This window comes from Prorops nasuta, unplaced genomic scaffold (genome assembly GCF_024137725.1).
Source record: "Prorops nasuta isolate Cenicafe-Biocafe unplaced genomic scaffold, Cenicafe_Pnas_1.2 PNAS00004, whole genome shotgun sequence".
NCBI classification, from domain to species: domain Eukaryota; kingdom Metazoa; phylum Arthropoda; class Insecta; order Hymenoptera; family Bethylidae; genus Prorops; species Prorops nasuta.
The window spans coordinates 10,789,445-10,810,437 of NW_027116801.1; the positions used below are offsets into that span (position 1 = coordinate 10,789,445).

General features: G+C 30.1%; 4 protein-coding genes and 1 long non-coding RNA gene across 11 annotated transcripts; 3 read left to right on the forward strand and 2 right to left on the reverse strand.

The window, feature by feature from the left end:
• The first annotated feature begins 1,783 nt into the window (after window positions 1-1,783).
• Window positions 1,784-11,115, forward strand: LOC136772499 (hippocampus abundant transcript 1 protein). 3 transcript variants are annotated; one of them, XM_066725518.1, is made up of 7 exons: window positions 1,784-2,083; window positions 5,033-5,434; window positions 5,512-5,733; window positions 5,832-6,115; window positions 6,192-6,483; window positions 6,677-6,833; window positions 7,777-11,115. In XM_066725518.1, the coding sequence occupies exons 1-7, from the start codon at window positions 1,958-1,960 to the stop codon at window positions 7,881-7,883; spliced, it is 1,590 nt and encodes a 529-aa protein (XP_066581615.1). In that variant the 5' UTR covers window positions 1,784-1,957; the 3' UTR covers window positions 7,884-11,115. The 3 variants fall into 3 exon arrangements, with proteins under 3 accessions (XP_066581615.1, XP_066581616.1, XP_066581614.1); XM_066725519.1 differs by lacking the exon at window positions 1,784-2,083 and adding an exon at window positions 4,532-4,925 and having other exon boundaries at window positions 6,677-6,812; XM_066725517.1 differs by lacking the exon at window positions 1,784-2,083 and adding an exon at window positions 4,535-4,925.
• Window positions 11,116-11,260: 145 nt separating this feature from the next.
• On the reverse strand, window positions 11,261-13,241 carry TBC1d7 (TBC1 domain family member 7). Of its 5 annotated transcripts, none has more exons than XM_066725523.1 (7): window positions 13,041-13,241; window positions 12,833-12,913; window positions 12,638-12,753; window positions 12,222-12,571; window positions 11,849-12,136; window positions 11,648-11,777; window positions 11,261-11,578 (listed from the first exon to the last, which is right to left on the reverse strand). In XM_066725523.1, exons 3-7 carry the CDS (start codon window positions 12,737-12,739, stop codon window positions 11,471-11,473), a joined length of 978 nt encoding a protein of 325 aa, XP_066581620.1. In that variant the 5' UTR covers window positions 12,740-12,753; window positions 12,833-12,913; window positions 13,041-13,241; the 3' UTR covers window positions 11,261-11,470. The 5 variants fall into 5 exon arrangements, with proteins under 5 accessions (XP_066581620.1, XP_066581619.1, XP_066581618.1 ...); XM_066725522.1 differs by having other exon boundaries at window positions 12,825-12,913; window positions 13,041-13,240; XM_066725521.1 differs by having other exon boundaries at window positions 12,825-12,928; window positions 13,041-13,240.
• A 1,738-nt stretch (window positions 13,242-14,979) lies between these two features.
• On the forward strand, window positions 14,980-15,904 carry LOC136772501 (uncharacterized). The gene is made up of 3 exons (XR_010822471.1): window positions 14,980-15,247; window positions 15,313-15,585; window positions 15,654-15,904. It is a non-coding gene; the product is annotated as an uncharacterized lncRNA (long non-coding RNA).
• A 467-nt stretch (window positions 15,905-16,371) lies between these two features.
• Window positions 16,372-17,379, forward strand: LOC136772445 (U3 small nucleolar ribonucleoprotein protein IMP3). Its single transcript, XM_066725434.1, has 4 exons — window positions 16,372-16,590; window positions 16,662-16,976; window positions 17,058-17,130; window positions 17,213-17,379. The coding sequence occupies exons 1-4, from the start codon at window positions 16,454-16,456 to the stop codon at window positions 17,234-17,236; spliced, it is 549 nt and encodes a 182-aa protein (XP_066581531.1). The 5' UTR covers window positions 16,372-16,453; the 3' UTR covers window positions 17,237-17,379.
• Window positions 17,315-19,860, reverse strand: LOC136772443 (uncharacterized). Its single transcript, XM_066725433.1, has 3 exons — window positions 19,017-19,860; window positions 17,600-18,869; window positions 17,315-17,543 (listed from the first exon to the last, which is right to left on the reverse strand). Exons 1-3 carry the CDS (start codon window positions 19,213-19,215, stop codon window positions 17,315-17,317), a joined length of 1,698 nt encoding a protein of 565 aa, XP_066581530.1. The 5' UTR covers window positions 19,216-19,860.
• Between the last annotated feature and the right edge of the window lie 1,133 nt (window positions 19,861-20,993).

Sequence of the window (20,993 nt, forward strand, 5' to 3'; positions counted from 1 at the left end):
AAAAATATAAACATATTACGTCTATTATATTAATTACGTGTCTCTTCTTATATAGGGTCATTTTCTAACGGCGAAACATAGGAATTGAGTTGTTTGACTATAGCACTTTTTTCAAGTGCTAATTTTCCACCATTTTAGTTCGATAACATTCAAAGTTTATTATAAATATCATTTATCCTTATATATATAACCGATTATAATTACACCGTTTAATACTAAATTAATCCAAATATAAAATGTTCGAGTGCAAAGGCTGAGTAACATGAAGTCGACTAATTTGTTTTGTTGTTAGAAAACAACCCTTATATTCAATAAAAAAGGATTTTACGGTTCTTCGCGATTTGCTCCTTAAATTAGAACCTTAATCTTGTGAAAGTACTTAAAGCTTATTAAAATTAGAATGAATATGTATAGAGAAAGAGAGAAAGAGAGAGAGAGAGAGAGAGAAGTGAAAGAAGAGATGCTGCCACGTTAGAGTAAAAAATGTTTGGAAATTTGTTTACAACTTTACAATATATTCGTAAACTATCCAGCATTGTGACGGGGACAGTGAGGCGTGAGCGGTGAGTGGTGACCCATGTGACCGAGTGTGTTGTCACAACATTGCAGCGATTCAGCAAACAGTCAGTATATAGTAGCAACCAAATAATAAAAAACACTCATTTTGGGAGATCTGTATTCTGCACTGGCTAACCATCGATTTTAACGGGATATGAGGAGCTGTAATGTCTATAATTGTCCTAATATGCAGTAATAACATTTCTCATTAAAACCATACGGGTATTTTGAAGCAAACGAAAAACTTACTGTTGATCTTTTCTATTCCCAACTTTCAAACCATTAATATCTCTGAAATTAAACAATTTAAATCTTACTCATTATAGTTTTAATTATAATACGGTATCTATATAATAACAATATAATAATGATAATTGCACTTTCTTGCACACAAACTATGTTGTGCTCATAAAAAACAGTCATCTCTTCACGGCTTTCTTTTACAATGCACAGCAAAGACTTTTAAACTATGCGAATGTCACGTAATATACGAGGAAGAATCTATTGATATCGCGGGATTAAATAATGAGATTCTTTCAACGTAATAATTAGATTAGAAGAAAACAAATAGTTATACACAATGACCGAAAAGTATTCAGTTTGATGGAAAAAACTATCGCCGTAAAAGTAGTACTGCAGTATTCCTAAAACTGAAACATATAGCAGAAGAAAATTTTACTAACAGTGCAATATTTCATGTATATATATAGGTAATTAGATTTAAAAACACAAGTGTGAAATCTTCTTTAAAATTAAAATATTACAAATAGATTAGACAATCTCCAATGTGTCTTATAAATTAACTATAAAAGTAGTTGTATTTTCGATAAAAATTTATTACTAATTTTTTTTTTTAAGAAAATTATGGCGAAAATCTATTGCGGATATTAATAAGAAACACGATACTGCCTTTATGTCACGTAATTTTAAAATGTCTCTAGGACATTAGCTACAAGGTAGAAATGTAACGAATGTAGGATTGTAGGATTGTTAGGAACTGAACAAGACACAGTTTAGACAATTTTTTAACTGCTTTCACGCGACAGTTGAAAATAGATACTACTCTTAACTCTGTAGATAAATTACAAATTGACATTATCGATACTTTATTGGGAAGTGAACCGTTTAGTATGGCTCTTTTTGGTAAGATGGCAGTGAAAATGTTTTCCAAGCTACATTCCTTGATGCCAGTGATGCCACTCTTGGCCACTCTTGGGCTCTTTTGTAACGGGAGCATGAGTATAGAAGTGAAGGAACCAGAAGTAACCTTTGTGGTAAACTCTAATACAGCCGTAGTGTATTTGATTAGGAAAATGATTTGAAGTTGTCCATGATATTTTCTAGCCAAATATAATGCAGGAAAATGACTTGCTATGTGAGAATTAATTTTTAGCGATTAATGAAATTAAAAAAGCGAAAAAGTCTGTGCGCGCAGTGCGTGAATATGCCCGCCAAGGTCTCAAAGAAGGTCGTTGGAATGATCATCCGGAGCCGAAAATCCATCATGAAGGATGGGGTTATCACGGTATTAAAATAATTTCACTGTTTCTATTTAATTTCTATCAACCCCACCGCTGACCTGTACCAGACAATTTTCTAGCATCTCCCACTCCCATTGCTCGCTATACATGTATTTTATACAAACCACACTCCACACGCTATTTAAATCAAATTTACAGGATTATTTCGTGGTAAGCAAAATACAATAATTCTGGTGTATAAAATTTTTTTTTAAAGCTCCCACTGTACTGAGATCTTTTTGGCATAACGAATAGAGTTTGTATAATATTGAAATTATTGTTAAACTCATTAGGCAAAAAAAAGAACCATTTCTTGTTTTTACCAAAAATTGTACTTTAATCCTGTTTTTTGTACTTATAAAGAAATAATTTTAGAATCCACGTTGTATGGTAATTTGAATAAGATCGGGTTAAAATATTAAGACAGGTGACAAATGGCTAAGGAACACGTAGGTCTTATCAGCTTTACCTGATATGACAATATGGCATTATTTACAGTTCGCAGGCTTACAGATATTCGTCTTTAATCTGTAAAATACCAATTTATTTGTTACCAAATAGACACTCTATAATAAGGATATTTAATCTCCTATATTATGATTAAAGTGTGCAAATATAAATGAGTACCAATTTTATTCGTCCATTGGTAATAACTATATTAAATAAATATAAATCTGTATGAGAAGTTATCTTGAAAAAGATTATATTGTGTCTCTTATTAATCACTGCAACTGATTATTATTTAACATATTATTGATATATTTTTTATTTTTCTTAATACCACAAATTTTATGATTTGATAAAAATATTTATATATATTTATTATTAATCTAGCATAGGAGTTTATTGAAGGCTTAATGATTTAAACCTAATATTATACTTATGATTATAAATTTTAAAGAACATTTTAGCATGAAATTGAACTATGACAGTGTACTATATTTACTAAATTATTTGTCCCCCCTTTATGGGCTACTCTTTATTATTCAATCATCTTAAGCAAAATAATGAAATTTGTTGACCAAGCAAAAATACAAAATATTCTGAAAATTTTCAGTTTTTTCAAATCATTTTAAAAATTTAGAAGATGTCATACGCATCTTTCTACAATTTTTATATTGCTTTAATTGGAATATTAGATGCTTCAATAAAAAAATTACTATAAAAAATTCATTTTTTATTTTTATTTATTTTCTTAGGATGAGAGAGAGACAGCTTTTAGCAAGTTTTCCTATTTTAATTAATTAAGAAATAGTAAAATAAAAAAAAATAAATATACAACATGAAATTTGATTTATTGAAGTTAACAGAGAAGCATTTATTGGTCAGCAGCATCTCTTCATTGAATATTATTAGTTGGTCAAGTAACGTCAGGGACAGTTCTAGGTTAGAATGGGGTTGAAATTGTAGAGTTATTAGGAAAATATTGGATGCGCCGTAGAATGAACTAGTCAGAGAGTGGAGTGGAGGGGTCGACTCTATACAAGTGGCATTGCGGTGGTTGTATGTATCTGAGTAAAGTATTCGATGAAATCAATTCGTATTACACGTTTTTTTAGTTCACTCGTATAAATTCTTCAATAGAAAATGTAACAGAAATGAATTTTTCCAAAAAAAAGTGATTTCTGGTAGGAAAATTCAGTAGAACGTGCCATGACTCGCTCGATAATACCAGATAATACTGAATGGACTGAATGGATCGCAAAACCCTAGTGTCAGAATTCTTCTCCAGATATCCCACCTCATCAATGTATTATCAATCAAAAAAGATATTATAATTCTATTGGCTGTTTAAAATGATTACATAAAGTTTGATATACCACAACGAAAAATTGTGCGACTGTAGTGTTTATTACGGGTAACCTTAAGTTCACGTGTGTCACAGAATAATCCATTTTCACAAGGAAAACTTAATAATATGAAAAAAAAAATAATTTTTATATAACATTTATAAAACGGAACAGCTGTCTCATGAACGATCGATTGAGAATGAAACTTTTTTTCAAAGGACGAACAACCTGGGAGTAAAGGGGGACTCGACACTTGATGTGGTTTAACGCGTTAATGAATTTCAATAGAAATTAATTAGAATAATTGAGCAGTAAGATATAATCAGGATTTAGATCAGCAATTCTTAATGATATTTTTATTAAACATTATTGTGTTTATTTGTGAAAGTCACGGAAATTATTACCGCAAAAAATTAGCTACTATTCAAATCACACTTGATTTTCATTAACATAAAATCAATAAAAAGCTAATAGTATTGCATTCTCTTAACTTATTAAGAAATAATAGTAATTTGAAACATTACTTAAAGCTGATAACAAGAGTTGAAACAAAGTAATGAGAAATAAGAACTCTTAAAACTCCCAGTGCATAAATATTATATATTATGTAAAATAAAAATAGTTTTTGTATTGATCAAAAGAATGAAAAATGTTTATAATCAATCTTATAAAAATATGTATTTCAGTATTAGTCTTAAAACTAAAATCAATAATACAAATATTGAATTAAATCATAAGAAAAGATCAATCATCAAAGTGTAATGACTTTAATAACATTGTCAAATTTTAAAGTAACAAGAAGAAAATTAATTTTTTTAAGAATGCATATATGTATAAAAATGGTAGTGATATGCTATGCATTGTTTCACAAATCAGTTGTTTTGGATATGAATAAATGTAATTTTGAAAGTAAAGCTTAGGGGTCATGCCCCCTGGGGCTGAAATCGATGCAGAGGGCATAGGCCCTTCTAACGCAGAAATACATAATGGCCAAGAACCTAGTACTATCAAGCTAGTCCCCCTTACCTTTAGCCAGCAGTGTTACAAGTATCTGAAGGTCAGCTGATTGACATAAATGACCCTATTAAAAATTGGATATAGATTTATATTTTCACATTATATGCTTGAACTTTCAAATTTATACTTTTCTCTTTTGTCTTTCAGAGTTCAGGAATTGGAGAAGCAAGTGTATACCATGCGTTGGTTGTAATATTTCTGGAATTTTTTGCTTGGGGTTTACTGACAATGCCTATTATTTCTGTATTAAATGAGACCTTCCCAGACCATACGTTTTTAATGAATGGCTTAATAATGGGTATTAAAGGCATTTTATCCTTTTTGTCAGCACCATTGATCGGTGCTCTCTCTGATGTATGGGGCCGGAAATTTTTCCTACTCATCACAGTGGCCTTTACATGTGCGCCGATTCCTTTAATGAGTATTAACACATGGTGGTTCTTTGCCATGATTTCTATCAGTGGCGTTTTTGCCTGTACTTTCTCAGTAGTATTTGCATATGTTGCCGATGTTACAGAAGAATGTCAAAGGTCATTGGCATATGGTTTGGTACGTAAAATTAATAGTAATATTACAATTAAAGTATAATTAGTAGTCACTTTGTACATATAAAATTTATCTATTAGGTTTCCGCAACCTTTGCTGCAAGCATGGTTATAAGTCCAGCATTGGGCTCTTATACCAAGACAGCATATGGAGAAAACGTAACGGTGGCACTAGCTACTGCAATTGCTATTTTAGATGTTTTTTTTATATTAGTGGCAGTACCTGAAAGTCTACCTGAAAAAGCCAGACCACCTGCACCCATATCTTGGGAACAAGCAGACCCTTTTGCATCATTAGGAAAGGTAAGATCTAATTTAAATTACAAATTATATTAGAATAGAGTTAAGCGATAGCGATTCAATAATTATATGTAAAACTGAACCATTCAATTTATTTTCAGGTTGGAAAAGACCATACTATCTTAATGCTTTGCGTTACTGTATTTCTGAGTTATTTACCTGAAGCTGGACAGTATAGTTGTATTTTTGTGTATTTAAAACTCGCTATGGGTTTTACGGCTGTGATGGTCGCAGTGTTTATTGCAGTGGTAGGAATTTTAAGTGTCTGTGCACAAATTGTACTAGGTCCTCTCATGAGAACTCTTGGCAGCAAACATACTATAATGTTGGGACTTTTGTTTGAAATGTTGCAACTCATGTGGTATGGTTTTGGATCTCAGACATGGTAATAATTGCATAGGTCATATATATTTTTTTCAATTAAGAATAAGTGAAATAAAAAGAATGTTCTTTATTTGTAGGATGATGTGGGCAGCTGGAGTTCTAGCTTCAGTGTCTAGTATCACGTACCCTGCAATCTCAGCATTTGTATCAATGCATTCAGATGCTGATAAGCAGGGATTAGTGCAAGGAATGGTAACTGGAATGCGAGGACTTTGCAATGGACTGGGGCCTGCAATGTTCGGCGTAATTTTCTATCTTTTTCATGTCGATCTCAACGACGACTCCCCCAATCTTCCTTTAAAATCATCTCTCTTGGATGAGAATAATAGGACTGGAACTGCCACACAGCATTTTGAACTTATGCCTCAGGTAAGGAATGTTTTATATCAAAAATAAAATATATTGATTTTCCAGTTGAAATTATTTACAAAGCTCTAACTGTATTTTTAATTGATATTTGATTTAAAAAACCTTTAAAGTCTATAAAATACGTGAAACAGATTATGTAGATTTTAAAACATTTGACTAACAGTATGGTCCCTCATTCTTCTTTTTTATTTAGCTTGTCCCAGGTCCACCATTTGTATTTGGAGCATTATTGGTAATCTGTGCGCTACTCGTAGCTGCATTTATACCCGAGGCAAATCCAATAACAACTGGTCCAATGCATCATTCCTCTACCTCCCGGAGGCCCTCCGGTAAATACGCATATCACAAATGTACGTTGCAGGTTGCCACATACATTCAAAAACCAAAAATATATTTTTGGTGGAGGGTTTAATCGACTAATATATTAGTCTAGGCCATTTTTATAATTATGACTTCATTTATTAAAATCATTATTTACAAGAAGTTAACATTTTTTTTTATAGTTGTATTTTATATATTGTTATAGGTTACACCTTTATGTAAAATTATGAATAATTAAAACAAACGACTTTAAGAATTATAATTAAATTTTAACCAAATATTAACAATAAACCTGTAACTATAATATAAATTACAATTAGTTTCAACATCACTTCATGCTTTACATATCATAGAATCATTATAAGTAACCTAATAAAATCAATATTGGATAAATCATGATTCTATAATTTTATAGAAACAAACTAATATAGGATCTATACTTTAATTCGCCTTATAGCACATACGTGATAATTAACTTATTTTGGTAACTATAAAAGCTGCCAGTATTTCACATAATATACTTGAATCTAGATAGAAGTTTCAAAAAGATCCCGTGCAAAAAGTTAATATTTTTTATGATTATGGAAGTAAATCATGTTAACGACCTAGGACGAATTAAAGTATATACCTTGTACTGTATGGGACTATATAGTAAAATTGGGAAAATAGTATCGAATTTATGTATTTTATTCTTTTTAAATTGATAATATTAAAACTTAAAAGAATAAAACTTCATTATTGGGAAAAGAGTGACAACAATATATCAAGAGACACGGTAGTATCTGGACAACAAGTACATATGTACATATATAAGCCGTCGAAGTAATTTTATTTTTGAAAAAAAGAATCATGTACTGATTTTGTTTAATAACGCTTTTACATGCACTGTAGATTTAGTTAATCAGATAGAACTAGTTTTAAATAGTCGATAGGTGTCACTTCTAGCGTCATTTAATTGATTCATTGTTTTAGGTTTATCACTGGATGTTCACTACGAGGCGGACAGAATGGGGAGCGGGAGAGGAAAAGTAGGGCCTCTCTCTCCACTAGTCGACAATTGTAATTCTGCCGCACTATAGCTAGGCTTCAACATCAAATTAACGATGTAGGAATACAAAAAACATATATAAATATATATATTCTGGCAGAATGGCAGAACTTTAGTGAAAAAGTGGTCATGTTCGTGAAGTGCGGCTACTTTCGGATAACTATTTGATTATTGTATTATATTGCCTCTTTGAGATAACGCATAAGCGACCAAATAATTTGTTCAAGAAAATCTTTTTAATACCTACACCGATGGCGAAATTCTTTTATAGATTTATAGAATAAAGAAAAGTCGAGGCGCTGTAGACCCAGTTTATTAAATGTTTATAAAAGTTTTAATACGAACTGTCAAAAAATGTTATTCAAGTTAGATTAAAAAATAAAAATATTTTAATTAAATAAAAGAGCTCTTTATAGCGATCTGAAAAAGAGTTCAAAATTCATTTGGGTTTAAACTAATTTGAAAATTTTCAAAATTGTACGAGATTTTCCTGAACATCCAAATTTAGTTTTACGGAAAAAATTGTTAAATTCTTTTACCAATAAATTATTTACACGCTTCTCTCACATCATTAGTCAAAGAAAGAGGATGAAGTGGCAATAGTACAGACTAAGACAGATGCGATTTCACTGTTATTTTAATAATGTGATATTTTACAGAAGCACAGTCGCTTATGCATTATCCTAAGTCAATAATTAAGCTTGAAGTTAAAGCTATTCAACAACTTAATACTTCGCTTGCGAAACTAATTTTCAAGCGGAATTTGTGCAACAACGTTTTAGTTGCTCTCCAGACAGAGCATTTAATTATGTAAAGTTTTTTCTTTCTTTAAGAAACCTCGCTATTGATTCACGATTCTTTTTTCTTTTAAGTTTTCTTGTATAAAATGATGCCACCGTCTGAAAGTTTAAAGTCGATAATAAAGCTTTTCGGTGGTCTAACTATTGAAATTTCATTGCCGTTAATTGTAGACAAAGACTCATATTTGGCAATGAAATAAATCATTGAAGAATTGCTCCCGTTCATAAAATTCGAATAATAGTTATTTAGCTTGCCAATAGCACAAACTCGTGGTGGAAATGAAAAACTGTTATCAGTATTCTCTCTAACTCTGTTTGTTATTTATCGCATATCTCGGTTGACACATTTCTTTTGCCATGTCGTTCATTTCTCGATGTTAGTTGCAATGGCTACGTGAAAGAAAAAGGGAAGATATCTTAAATTTAAACTAATACTTTTTATGCGATAGACAGTGTGTTACGATATGCCATAATATTTTTAAGAAAAACCATGTTACTTGTGTGCATCGTAAAATCATTTACATTCCCTGTGTCAAGTATAAGCTGTCAAGTAAAGATACATTGAGAGGATTTAACGACGACAGTAATGATCATTCATTATATCGAATATCTATTACGCTGAATATGTGATATTTAATCATTAATTCTATTTTCAACGACTCCGACAAAATAAAGAAATAAACATAATATTAATGAATTTTCTATGTCGTTCTAATAGTTTTCACTCCGACATTATACAAAGTCTGAGAATATTTGTGAAAAACATTACACTAAAATGTCCAAGAATCGGAAAATTATCGCATATTGTGTCTATTTACCAAAATCATTGAACTATTTCTTTTTGTCGAAAATGTATTTGTTTGAACCAGTATAGAGTTCGTAGCCTTTTTTACTTGTAAAATGCTAATACGATTGTGAGGGCACAAGCTCTGTTGCTGTTTTTAGCAACAATATAATCGATTCAACAATTCTATTCTTTTTCATCACACAGCAGATAGACTGTTTTGCTGATAATGAAATCTCTTTCAGTTTAGCGATACAGAAAAGTAAATTTTTTCACAATACGATTTTTATATTATACCCTTGTAAAAAATTGTTCATTCTTAATGTTATAGTCATTTTACTATTGGTACTTGCCTATAGTATGTCATAGAAACAAAAAATGTAACTGTATATATTCGATACGATGCATCTAATTTAAATATAAAAAATCGTACCAATCCTAGAAAACCGGAACCGGATAGAAGGACAAAATAGCAATATCACAGTCGTAGTCAACCTGTTAAACAATGAAACAAATATGCGATAAAAAGTCAAAATTATAATATAAAAATTCGACAAAACTATTAAATCAAAAATTGGAGAGCATGTGTCTTATCATTTAAATACAATTAAGGAGCGGGCTATGATTTTATGGTTGTACAAGTAAATATTTATATAGATGATGAAAAGGTAACATCCACACCCAATAATTTATTATTTAAGAGTCCTAGAGTGCTGAATGACATTTCATAAAACGATGTTAATTTATTTTTACGATATAACAAATATTTTTGCTTCCTTTCACTAATAAGCCAAAGCGCATAACACTCTTGATAAGGCGAATAAAAATAACTTTATAATTCAACTGCTGATTCGCTTGCGCAAATCAAAGAGTTTACGATTTTATTAAAAATAATTTCAGACAAGTCGCGTAACATTTAATTCTGAATGGAGTGTTCTAAGGTAACGTATAATTAAACAGTGCAAGTGGTAAAAATAAGACAACATAATACATTATATAGGAAGATATTCTCGTCGTTACGCGAATCAATTCAATCCGCTATTTTTATTACGGAAAATTACATAAAAATAATATGCACACGACAATTATACCCTTGTATCGATTATCTAATTTTAGCAGCAGGTTTACCAGTTTTACTAATCTATCATTATACAATTTTATTTGAAAGAAAAAAAGTTGAACATACTCAGCTTTTTAATCATTGTTGGTCAATTTTGGGGAGAAGCTGAAACAAAAAGGATGTTTTGTAAATCCTTCTCTTCAATCTCCTAGTAAGCCAAAGATTGAAAAGTAATTAATACATATTATTCTTTAACGTACATAAGTGAAAAAAAGTAAGATAAAAAAGCTTGGCAGATATCAAAGAGTTAAATGCAGTCTGCATGAAAAATCTATTTTTAATTATTCTAGGCTTTCACCAAGAACTCTTGTATGATCAGAGAGTCATATATTTTGCCAAGAATTAACGTGTTTAGATAATTAACATTATACAGCTTTTGCTTTTTTTTCATGAATTTGTAAATATATAGGGAATATTTATCAAGATCTAAAAGAAGTGCGTGTTCTTAGAGCCCTTTAAAAGTTTCTGTTAAATGGCAAAACTGCTATAAATGGGACGACATTATTATTGTGTACTACATTTAACGATAGCTGCAGAAAATAGCAATGCCACTACTAGATTCTATTTAGTATTAAATGTTTGCGCAATTTGTAATAATTATATGAAAGAAGAGTTCACATTTTTTTTCTAAATAATAGTGATTGACTCTATTTAATTACAGTAGTAAGAATTTTTTATAAATGAAAGAAAAATTAGAAGGTGCATTTTCTGAAACCATTGTAACCACTTGTATTATAAAAATGTTACACAATAAGAAAAACAATACATAGGGTAAGATTTAGCTTGTTGTTAAGTAATTATGTATGTACAATGTATGACGGATGCGTTAATAAAAAACAGTTATTTTTAAGATGAAAAGCCCAAGTCTATAGGTATTTTATTAAGATTTGTTTTGTCTTTAGTTTTATGAAATTTCAAACATTATATACTGCAGTCTGTGAAATTGAAGTTAATGTAGATCCACTTTGTTGCCAAGATTCTAAAGCTTTATTGACTATTACTTCTGATGTTTCCTCTGTCATCTATAAAAAGTAGTTATTATATTCAATAAATTTCTTAGCAGTTTTATAATAATTTTACAAATTACTTACATTATTAATTGTGTCTAATACACTGTCTAGGTTTTCAGATCTTAATAGAGCTCTTCTTAATGTTGTTAATGTTATAACTGCTACAAATACTAATACTTTGTATGCACCTACTGTTATCTTATCCCAAATCCTTATAGATAATAAGAAAATTTTCAATTATTAATGTAAATTCTTATTATTGATATATGAAAGTTAACTTACTTAGGTATGGAACCATCGCATATAACACCTGCAAAGCAGGAGAAAAACCAAATATCAAAAGGTAAACTGTTAAGGGCTTCAATTTTTGAAAGATGCTTTGAAAGATCAGGATCTTCTCTTTCTAATAACGTATATGCACATTCTTGAAGTCGTCCTACTTCTATTTGAAATTTTTGTAATTGGTCAAATAATCCGCATAGTATCCAGTATACATCAACACACTTATCTTCTTCATGATCTGTGTCTAAAACATTCCACACAGTTTCAGCCATTCTGCACATAGCTCTGCTATAAACATTTTGTTTTAAATTGTAACAAGTAATACTAGTTACTAATATAAAGGAAGAATTTTAGAAAGTTACAACATTAGCACCTATTTAAAGGAAGCTCCATTTGTGCACTTATATCAAGTTTAGCCCTTCTAGTACGTAACAGCCACATCATTAAATAAATTACTTGCGGTTTGGTATTGTCATCAATAATCTTGGCTACCCTGAGAGATTTTTGTAAGGTTTCGTATTCAATTTTTCTTTGCATCATTATAAAATCATGGCTTTCTGCATAAACTGGTATCACATCTAGTAAGATTTTCCATACATAATTTCTATACATAGCAGGTACAGTGAATCTTAAGCAAAATTGTTTCAATTTTGCTTTGTCAAATGGCTGCTCTTTCAATAATATTTCTAGTGACTTTTTTTCTTCTACACTTCTAAATCCTACCTAAAAAATGATGCATCTTATTTCCTTTTAATTTGTATATTATCATCATATTTATTTCAGATTTACCTTTTCATAATACGAAGACCGAAAATTTCTTTCATCTGCCATTATTAACAGAAAATAGTATACTTCTTGGAATAATATTGTTATCTTGCTCCTGCTGCTCATACTATGCACTTGACCTTTACAATATTATAGCAAAATTATTACTACTGAATACTGATTAATTTATTGTATTTTTATAAAGTTTTACCATTTTACCCCTGGTTTGACATTCCTATATTTTCTTAACATTGTTTTTGATTTGGTTACAAACTGAATCTAACCAAACCTGATTTTGCTCTGTAACAAGAAGGCCTTGGGCCTTGAGAAGTTGTAGGTTAGTTAGTCAATAGCAGCGACAATACATTACATACATTGCAACAATACGTATGTATGTATACATGTATGTATGTATGTATATACATACACTGTTCAAAACTGAATCATGTACAGGTATAGTTTCTGCTTCCCTATACTATCTTGTAGCAAAAATGCTTCTCGCAAAATTGATTCATGTCCATCTCAAGTCTCAACACTCTCAACTCTTCTATACTATCTTATAGCAAAAATTTAAAGACAACAGCAGACGAAACGCGACATCGACAAATATGAAGATGACGTTTTAGACGTAGTAAAACTATTATCCAGAAAGCATATTATTTATGTTGGAAATGTAGGGATGTCGAAAAATGGAATGGAAAATAATGCAAATATGGTGCATATATATAATATTATTTATCAAGTATAAAAGGGAAGAGATCGGATGCAATTTTCAGCCTATAAAGAGGAAAAAGCATCAGATAAGTATCGGGAGCAGCAAGTCAGAAGAAAGATTAATTTAACAAAGCAAAATATTCTTTAATCTTTCTTTTGATTTACTGCTCCCGATACTTATCTGATGCTTTTTCCTCTTTATAGGCTGAAAATTGCATCCGATCTCTTCCCTTTTATACTTGATAAATAATATTATATATATGCACCATATTTGCATTATTTTCCATTCCATTTTTCGACATCCCTACATTTCCAACATAAATAATATGCTTTCTGGATAATAGTTTTACTACGTCCAAAACGTCATCTTCATATTTGTCGATGTCGCGTTTCGTCTGCTGTTGTCTTTAAATTTTTGCTATAAGATAGTATAGAAGAGTTGAGACTTGAGATGGTCATGAATCAATTTTGCGAGAAGCATTTTTGCTACAAGATAGTATAGGGAAGCAGAAACTATACCTGTACATGATTCGGTTTGAACAGTGTACCATTGATCGGAATGTATGGCAAATGGCATCCTTGATGCGGGACCGTGCACATCAACACAATGACAGTGAGATGAGAATGTGTATTGGTGTATATGCATACTATCAGCGCAAACTATCGGTCAATTTTCGCAGTTTTTGAGTGTAATTTATTTATACGTAATAGTTACACATTGACACTTCTCTATCATTGTGTTGATGTGCAGTGTGCACCGTCCCTATAGTGGGGCCGCTCATCATCAATAAATTAAGACGAAAAAGGGCGAGTTAGCATGCACATTTTTGATTAAAAAAACTGTAAATGTGTTATTATGTACTGAAAGAGGTTCAGTGGAAAGCGTAATGATAAGTAAAATCAGAGATGAAACGGGAGATTGCCCATGCGAATTGCGACTATTGCGAGGTCCCGAGGCAATCCCTACCGGTAGGCGGCGCTGGTGTTGGCAAACGCGTCTAAGGTCCATCTAACTCCTAACGCCATCTCGTAAGATTGTTACCGACAGAACAACATTTCTGTATAGGTAACTTGACAGTTAGCCGGAGAATAAGGCCGGTATTCATAGTCGTTACTTATATTTAAGACCGACTTAAGCATAGGTTATCTTTTTCTAATACTGTTAGGTGAAAAAGGACAATCGATACTTTAAGTCAGACTTAAATATAAGTAACGACTATGAATACCGGCCTAAGTATATGATATAGGCTGTTCAAAAAGTATGTACGGGTGATTCTCTAACGGCGGGAGTCGGGACCTTCCAAAATATCTCCGCGCTCTCTTTAGTCGGTTGTATAGAAAACGGCCAAATGATAATATGGCCAAATGATATTTTCGCCAAAAAACGCTAACTTCACATTGGTCAAAAGTCGGTATTGCAGATTACCGACCGAATCGTATAAATTCGTAAATTTGAGGAGCTGGCAACACTGGACTGGATATAGCTGTCATATGGGCACGTGTATGTACTACATGCAAAGTGAAAATGTCAAAATTATCAATATTTTAGCACAATATTAAAAGTTATATGCAATGAATTTATTTCTGGACTTGTCAGATAAGTTTTTTGATTTATATTTTTATAACAACTAATAAGAATAAATTTGCTTTGTGAATGTATTTTTATTTCCTCATCTATAGATGTGCAATACCTTGTATAAGATAATTAAATGCAGAAGATAGAATATCATAGGTTATACTGTCAGCGAACTATCAGAATTAATAATTTCAAGTTTATTCGATGAATGACAACAAAGTGGATACAATATCAATTACAGCCATGGCATACAATTGAAAGAATGGAATGCGGAGATTTTTATGTGAAGCTGGTATGAGTACTATGACAGGCTAATTATGGAATTTCAATTTTAAGTTTGTACTGTAAGTATATATTCAATTAATAGCTCTAATAAGATCAAATAAATTTGTGACCATATTTCTTGCAGTAAATGATGAGCAACAAAAACCACATTTAACATTATTAAATAGAAAACACTGGACACTAACATGGAATAGTACATGCTGTCATCGAATTGTGAAACTTAATAATTTAAGCAAAATGCGATTAAGGGTAATTAATATATATGTACAAAATTATTAGCAGCTCTGGTGCATAATTGAAGGCACATGATACATATGTGCTTACGAAGGAGGATACAATTTGTATAAGAAACTAACTTAATGAATGTCGTTCCTTCATTTTTAGATTTTCATTGAGAGTAAGTATATATTTAATAGTTAATTGGAATAAATGATTGTAAATATCTGAATATTTTACTTCTTATAGGTGAGCAACAAGGAAATCCTTTGATAATACGTCATGGAGAAGGATGGACACAGGGATGTACAAATATATATATGCTGGCAGTAAATTTTGAAGATGATTCTTTTAAAAGTAATGCAGTTAATTGTATTTATAATTTGGCCGGATAATATAAACATCAAACTTCTGACAGTATAACCTATGATATTCTATCTTCTGCATTTAATTATCTTATACAAGGTATTGCACATCTATAGATGAGGAAATAAAAATACATTCACAAAGCAAATTTATTCTTATTAGTTGTTATAAAAATATAAATCAAAAAACTTATCTGACAAGTCCAGAAATAAATTAATTGCATATAACTTTTAATATTGTGCTAAAATATTGATAATTTTGACATTTTCACTTTGCATGTAGTACATACACGTGCCCATATGACAGCTATATCCAGTCCAGTGTTGCCAGCTCCTCAAATTTACGAATTTATACGATTCGGTCGGTAATCTGCAATACCGACTTTTGACCAATGTGAAGTTAGCGTTTTTTGGCGAAAATATCATTTGGCCATATTATCATTTGGCCGTTTTCTATACAACCTTTAGTCCGCTTTCTGGCAACAATGCATATCTGTTTTACCCTTTTCTAAGCTTAACGCTCGTGCTTCGTCGTCTCTTCCGATAGATGGCGTTAGGGGTTAGATGGACCTTAGACGCGTTTGCCAACACCAGCGCCGCCTACCGGTAGGGATTGCCTCGGGACCTCGCATGAGCAATCTCCCGTTTCAACTCTGGTAAAATATAACATTAAAGTTTGCAAATATGGTTCGGAAATTAAAGTATCATGAGCAAAAATTGTTGAAAAAAGTCGATTTTATATCTTGGGAAGCAGACAATAATTTACACGAAGTAAAAATTTTAAGAAGATATCGAATTCAAAAACGAGAAGACTATACAAAGTACATTCATTTTTCTATAACCTCATTTATTTATTAAATAAAATAAAACAAATTTAAATTTCTCAAATTAGGTACAACAAATTAGCTCGTGAAATTCGTGAATTAGCACTTAAAATTAAGGAAATCGATGCTGAACATCCATTTAGGATAGAACAAAGTGCAAAATTATTAGAAAAATTATATATTATAGGATTGATATCTACTAAGTGGGACTTGGCATTAACGCAGAAAATATCAGCTAGCTCATTTTGTAAAAGAAGATTACCAATAATCATGGTAAGGAATAAAATGTGCGAAAACATTAAAATGGCAACCAAATTTATAGAACAAGGACATGTCAGGGTTGGAACAGAGGTTGTAAAAGATCCAGCTTTCCTTGTGACAAGGTAAATATTTTATTAACAAATTTAAATTTTATTTTTCAATTCAAGCACACTTTTCTAACCAGCTTATGTTTATATGTATAGAAGTTTAGAAGACTTTGTAACATGGGTGAACACTTCTGCTATCAAAAAACATGTGCTTGAATATAATGATGCTGTAAGTAAACTATTTTCCTTCTTTTTAAACAAGTAATATATTATTTGTTATTTTTTAAGTAATATTTACTTTTATATTACAGAGAGATGATTTTGATGGATTATAATTAAGCGAAATAATAATTTACTAATTTAATAAAAAAAGTTATTAATTAAATTATTAAATAAAATAATTCTCTTTGGCATTAAAGATTAGTATCCAGATGGAATTTAATTTTCTTCTGTGAGTCCTTCTTCAAATTTTTAGGTTGAAATGGATTGAAAGTATACATCAAAGGATTTACATTTGTTTCTGATTCAGTGAGTTTTCTTTTAACTTGGGATTTCATTGTCTCATTTTGATAATTGTGTACTGTTGATACTAGTAAATCATTGTTTTCTATCAAAATTTGTTGTATAATTGTTATCCCTGAACTGCAAATACAAACGTTTATTAACTGTAATTTTTTATATATATAAAATAAATATACCTAATATTTGAAAGCTGTTCAATAATTTTTGGTAATAGCTGTGATTTACAGGTATTTTGAGTAGTTAGGTTTTTTTGAGCTATTGTGTTAAGCTTTTCTACAATTGGTACTTGAAGCTTTTGTTTATCTTTACACTTATCTTCTTCTATAATTTGAGTAGCTACACTGATATTTTGATTAGTACATATTTCATCCAATTTTTGTAATATTGGTTGTTTATAATTATTATAATTAATTATGCTTGTTTGAGGCACTTTATTATTAGATTTTAATTTTGAAGCTTTTAACTCATTTTTATAATAAAATTTATTTTCATTCACAGTTTTAAAAGGTGAATGTGTCTGCTGATTTGTGACTATATTGACAGTACATGGTTTTAATATTTCCTGAATTAAGCAATCTTTATAAGTATTTTTTTGATTGAATCTCATATCATTTCTATCAATGTCAGTAATATTTGTTTCTTGAGAAGAATTAACTTCATGTCGATATATTTCTCGTGACTTTATTACATTAGGCATTAGACATGTATAACCAGGAAATTTAGTCCTCGAAGGGGTTTTTGTTAGTAATTCATTTTTTTGTATACTTAAAGAACTGGGCATAGTAAAATCATCATTATGGTTATTGTCATGCTGAATATATTGATGATTGGTTAGATTGATTTTTAATGTATTTTGACATTTTTCAACCTCATCATTTCCATTGGCCACAGCAGTTTTAAAATACTCTTCTTTTTTCTTGTGTTTATCATTTTGACAAGCTTTGATTGTATTGATAATATATTCTTTTTCAATACACTGAGTACTTTGGCTGGCTGAAATAGTGTTAACAAACTTTTCTATTTTTTCATGTTGATAATTTTGACTAGATTTGATTGCATTAATAGCAGTTCCCTTCTTTATATACTGAATATTTGGTCTGGCTGAAATAGTGTTAGCAAATGTTTCTTTTTTTTCAGGTTGATCATTTTGACTAACTTTTATTGCATTAATAGCATTTTCCTTTTTATTATACTGAGTGTTTTGGCTGTCTGAAATAGTTTGAACAAACTTTCCTTTTTCTACATGTTGATCACTTTGACTAGTTTTGATTACATCAACAATATTTTCCTTTTTAATACATTTTGTAGATTGTGAAGCTGTTATCTTTTTAAAAATATTTTGTTTTATGTTGCATTTAATACTTTGAGTAACTTTTAAAATATCTTGCTCTATTTTCAATAAATCCATCATACTGTAATATTCTTTTGTGGCATAATCTTTTACATCTGAAAATTTTTACAATTCAGTACTACTTTTTTGGTGTATTGTTGGAAAATTTATATCACATCTTATCGATTGGTATGTTACGAAAACGTGTAATAATTTTTGTCAATTCAATATAATAATAATATACGTTTAAAAAAATTAGGTACCTGAAATTTCATCTACATTATTTGTTTCAATCATGGGTTGGAAGTCTTGAATAATTTTATGTTCTTTTTCGTTAGATAAAAATTTTGTTTGAGTAAGACAATTAATACTGCTCATATATGAAGGACCAAGCGAAAATAACGAATGTAAATCAGATTTGCATTTACAACATAAAAGCTCTTCTTTTTCGTAAAAAGACATTTTTAATTTTTCAAAATACTTATCAGTTTTCAATGTAAAATAACCTGATGAATTCGAATTATCAAAATACAATTCAAATGTTTGCACTCAACAGTTTTTACCTACTATTTACTTTAAAACAGAGAGGCAGCACTAATCCATATGTACGATACTTTTGTTCATATATTGTATAAAGGTGCGCCTATACATACACTTGCAACAAAACACCGCGCCGCTCCGAACCTCATCGCGAACCACACCTACATACTGCTGTTTTAATGTATTACACAAATCAAATGTAAACGTATGTATGTAGGTGCGGACTGTGATTCGCGATGAGATTCGTAGTGGCGTTTTGTTGCAAGTGTAGAGTATAAATGCACCTAGACTTTATTGGTAACATCGCTGTGTGTTAAATTAACAGTATAACTACAACTAATTAATATCGTCGCACGATTATAAAAAAAAAACAATTTAAGAAAATGGAAAAGAAATATTTTAAGATTGTTTCCGTAGTAGATTCAGACTTTAATATAGGCAGACACGCTTTAAGTTTGAAGTAGTCCTAATTTTATTTAATTGAATAATGATATAATGTTATCATTTTTAGAAACAGTTAAAAAATAATATAAAATAAGATATTTAATAATATCGATAATCCGAATGTAATGCATAAACTACTTCAAAATATACTTTTAATTAAATAAAACTTTATTTGTAGAAATGTGGGAAGTTTTTTTTTCTTTCACAGGAAGGAGACAAAACAAATTTAATTTTGTTTCTGAATTATATTCGTATTCTTTTTTATTTAATATAAAAAAATTATAATCCTAAGGAACTTAGGATTTGATTGTTTATTTCTTAATAATTCATAAAAATCTCGGAATCTCTTGGATGTCGACTTTATAAATAAATTAAAACAAACATAAAGAGTTGAGTTTGAATGATTATGCTGATGCAATTTATAGAAATTTTACATATAACAAAGGAGATTAGCTTTCGTAAATAATATTCTTCATCAATATCTGACAAATAGTTATTATGAAATCAGTACTTAAATTACATCATTCTTAAGTGCTAAAAAAAATGCTTATTTTAATTGTCAATCGCTGTTTACGAAAATTTCATAACAGTACAAACCTATTCCATAAAGTGGGTGCTGTATAGCTTCCAAATATAAACAGACAATAATTGGATCTCACAATTTTTTAATTATTTATATTGTGTTCCGATTTAGAAAACAGTCTAACATTTATAGATTGTTCTATGCTTGAGAAAATAATCTAATGCAGACTGATATGTAGATTATTGTATAATTTTTCGAATTATCAGAAATTGTTATCGACTTTACATACATAAGCTCGTTAAACTTAGATAAACTTTACTCAATCTTTGGCCTAAAATTGACTATACCTAGTTACAATTAGGTTTTTTCCCCCCATGACCAGATTATGCTACAAAGTAGGTTGAAAATTACATTTGATTTATCATTAGTAGCACAAAACTCGTCATTGAAGATATAATTCAGATATAACACTATAATAATGAAAGACGGAAATTTGTAATTTTCCTGCAGAAATAGAAATTTCAATATGCAGTGAATTAAAAGACTACTAGAACGTTTGAAAATAATATATATAATTTGAAGCGGGCAGTAAAACTAAATAATAGAACATTTGTAGTGTAATTTATATAAAAAATGTTATTTTTAAATTTCATTTAAAACAAAGAAAATAATTTGTCACAAATTATTTTGTATATTTTATAAAGAATAGTAAAACTGTTCTATTTGAATTTAC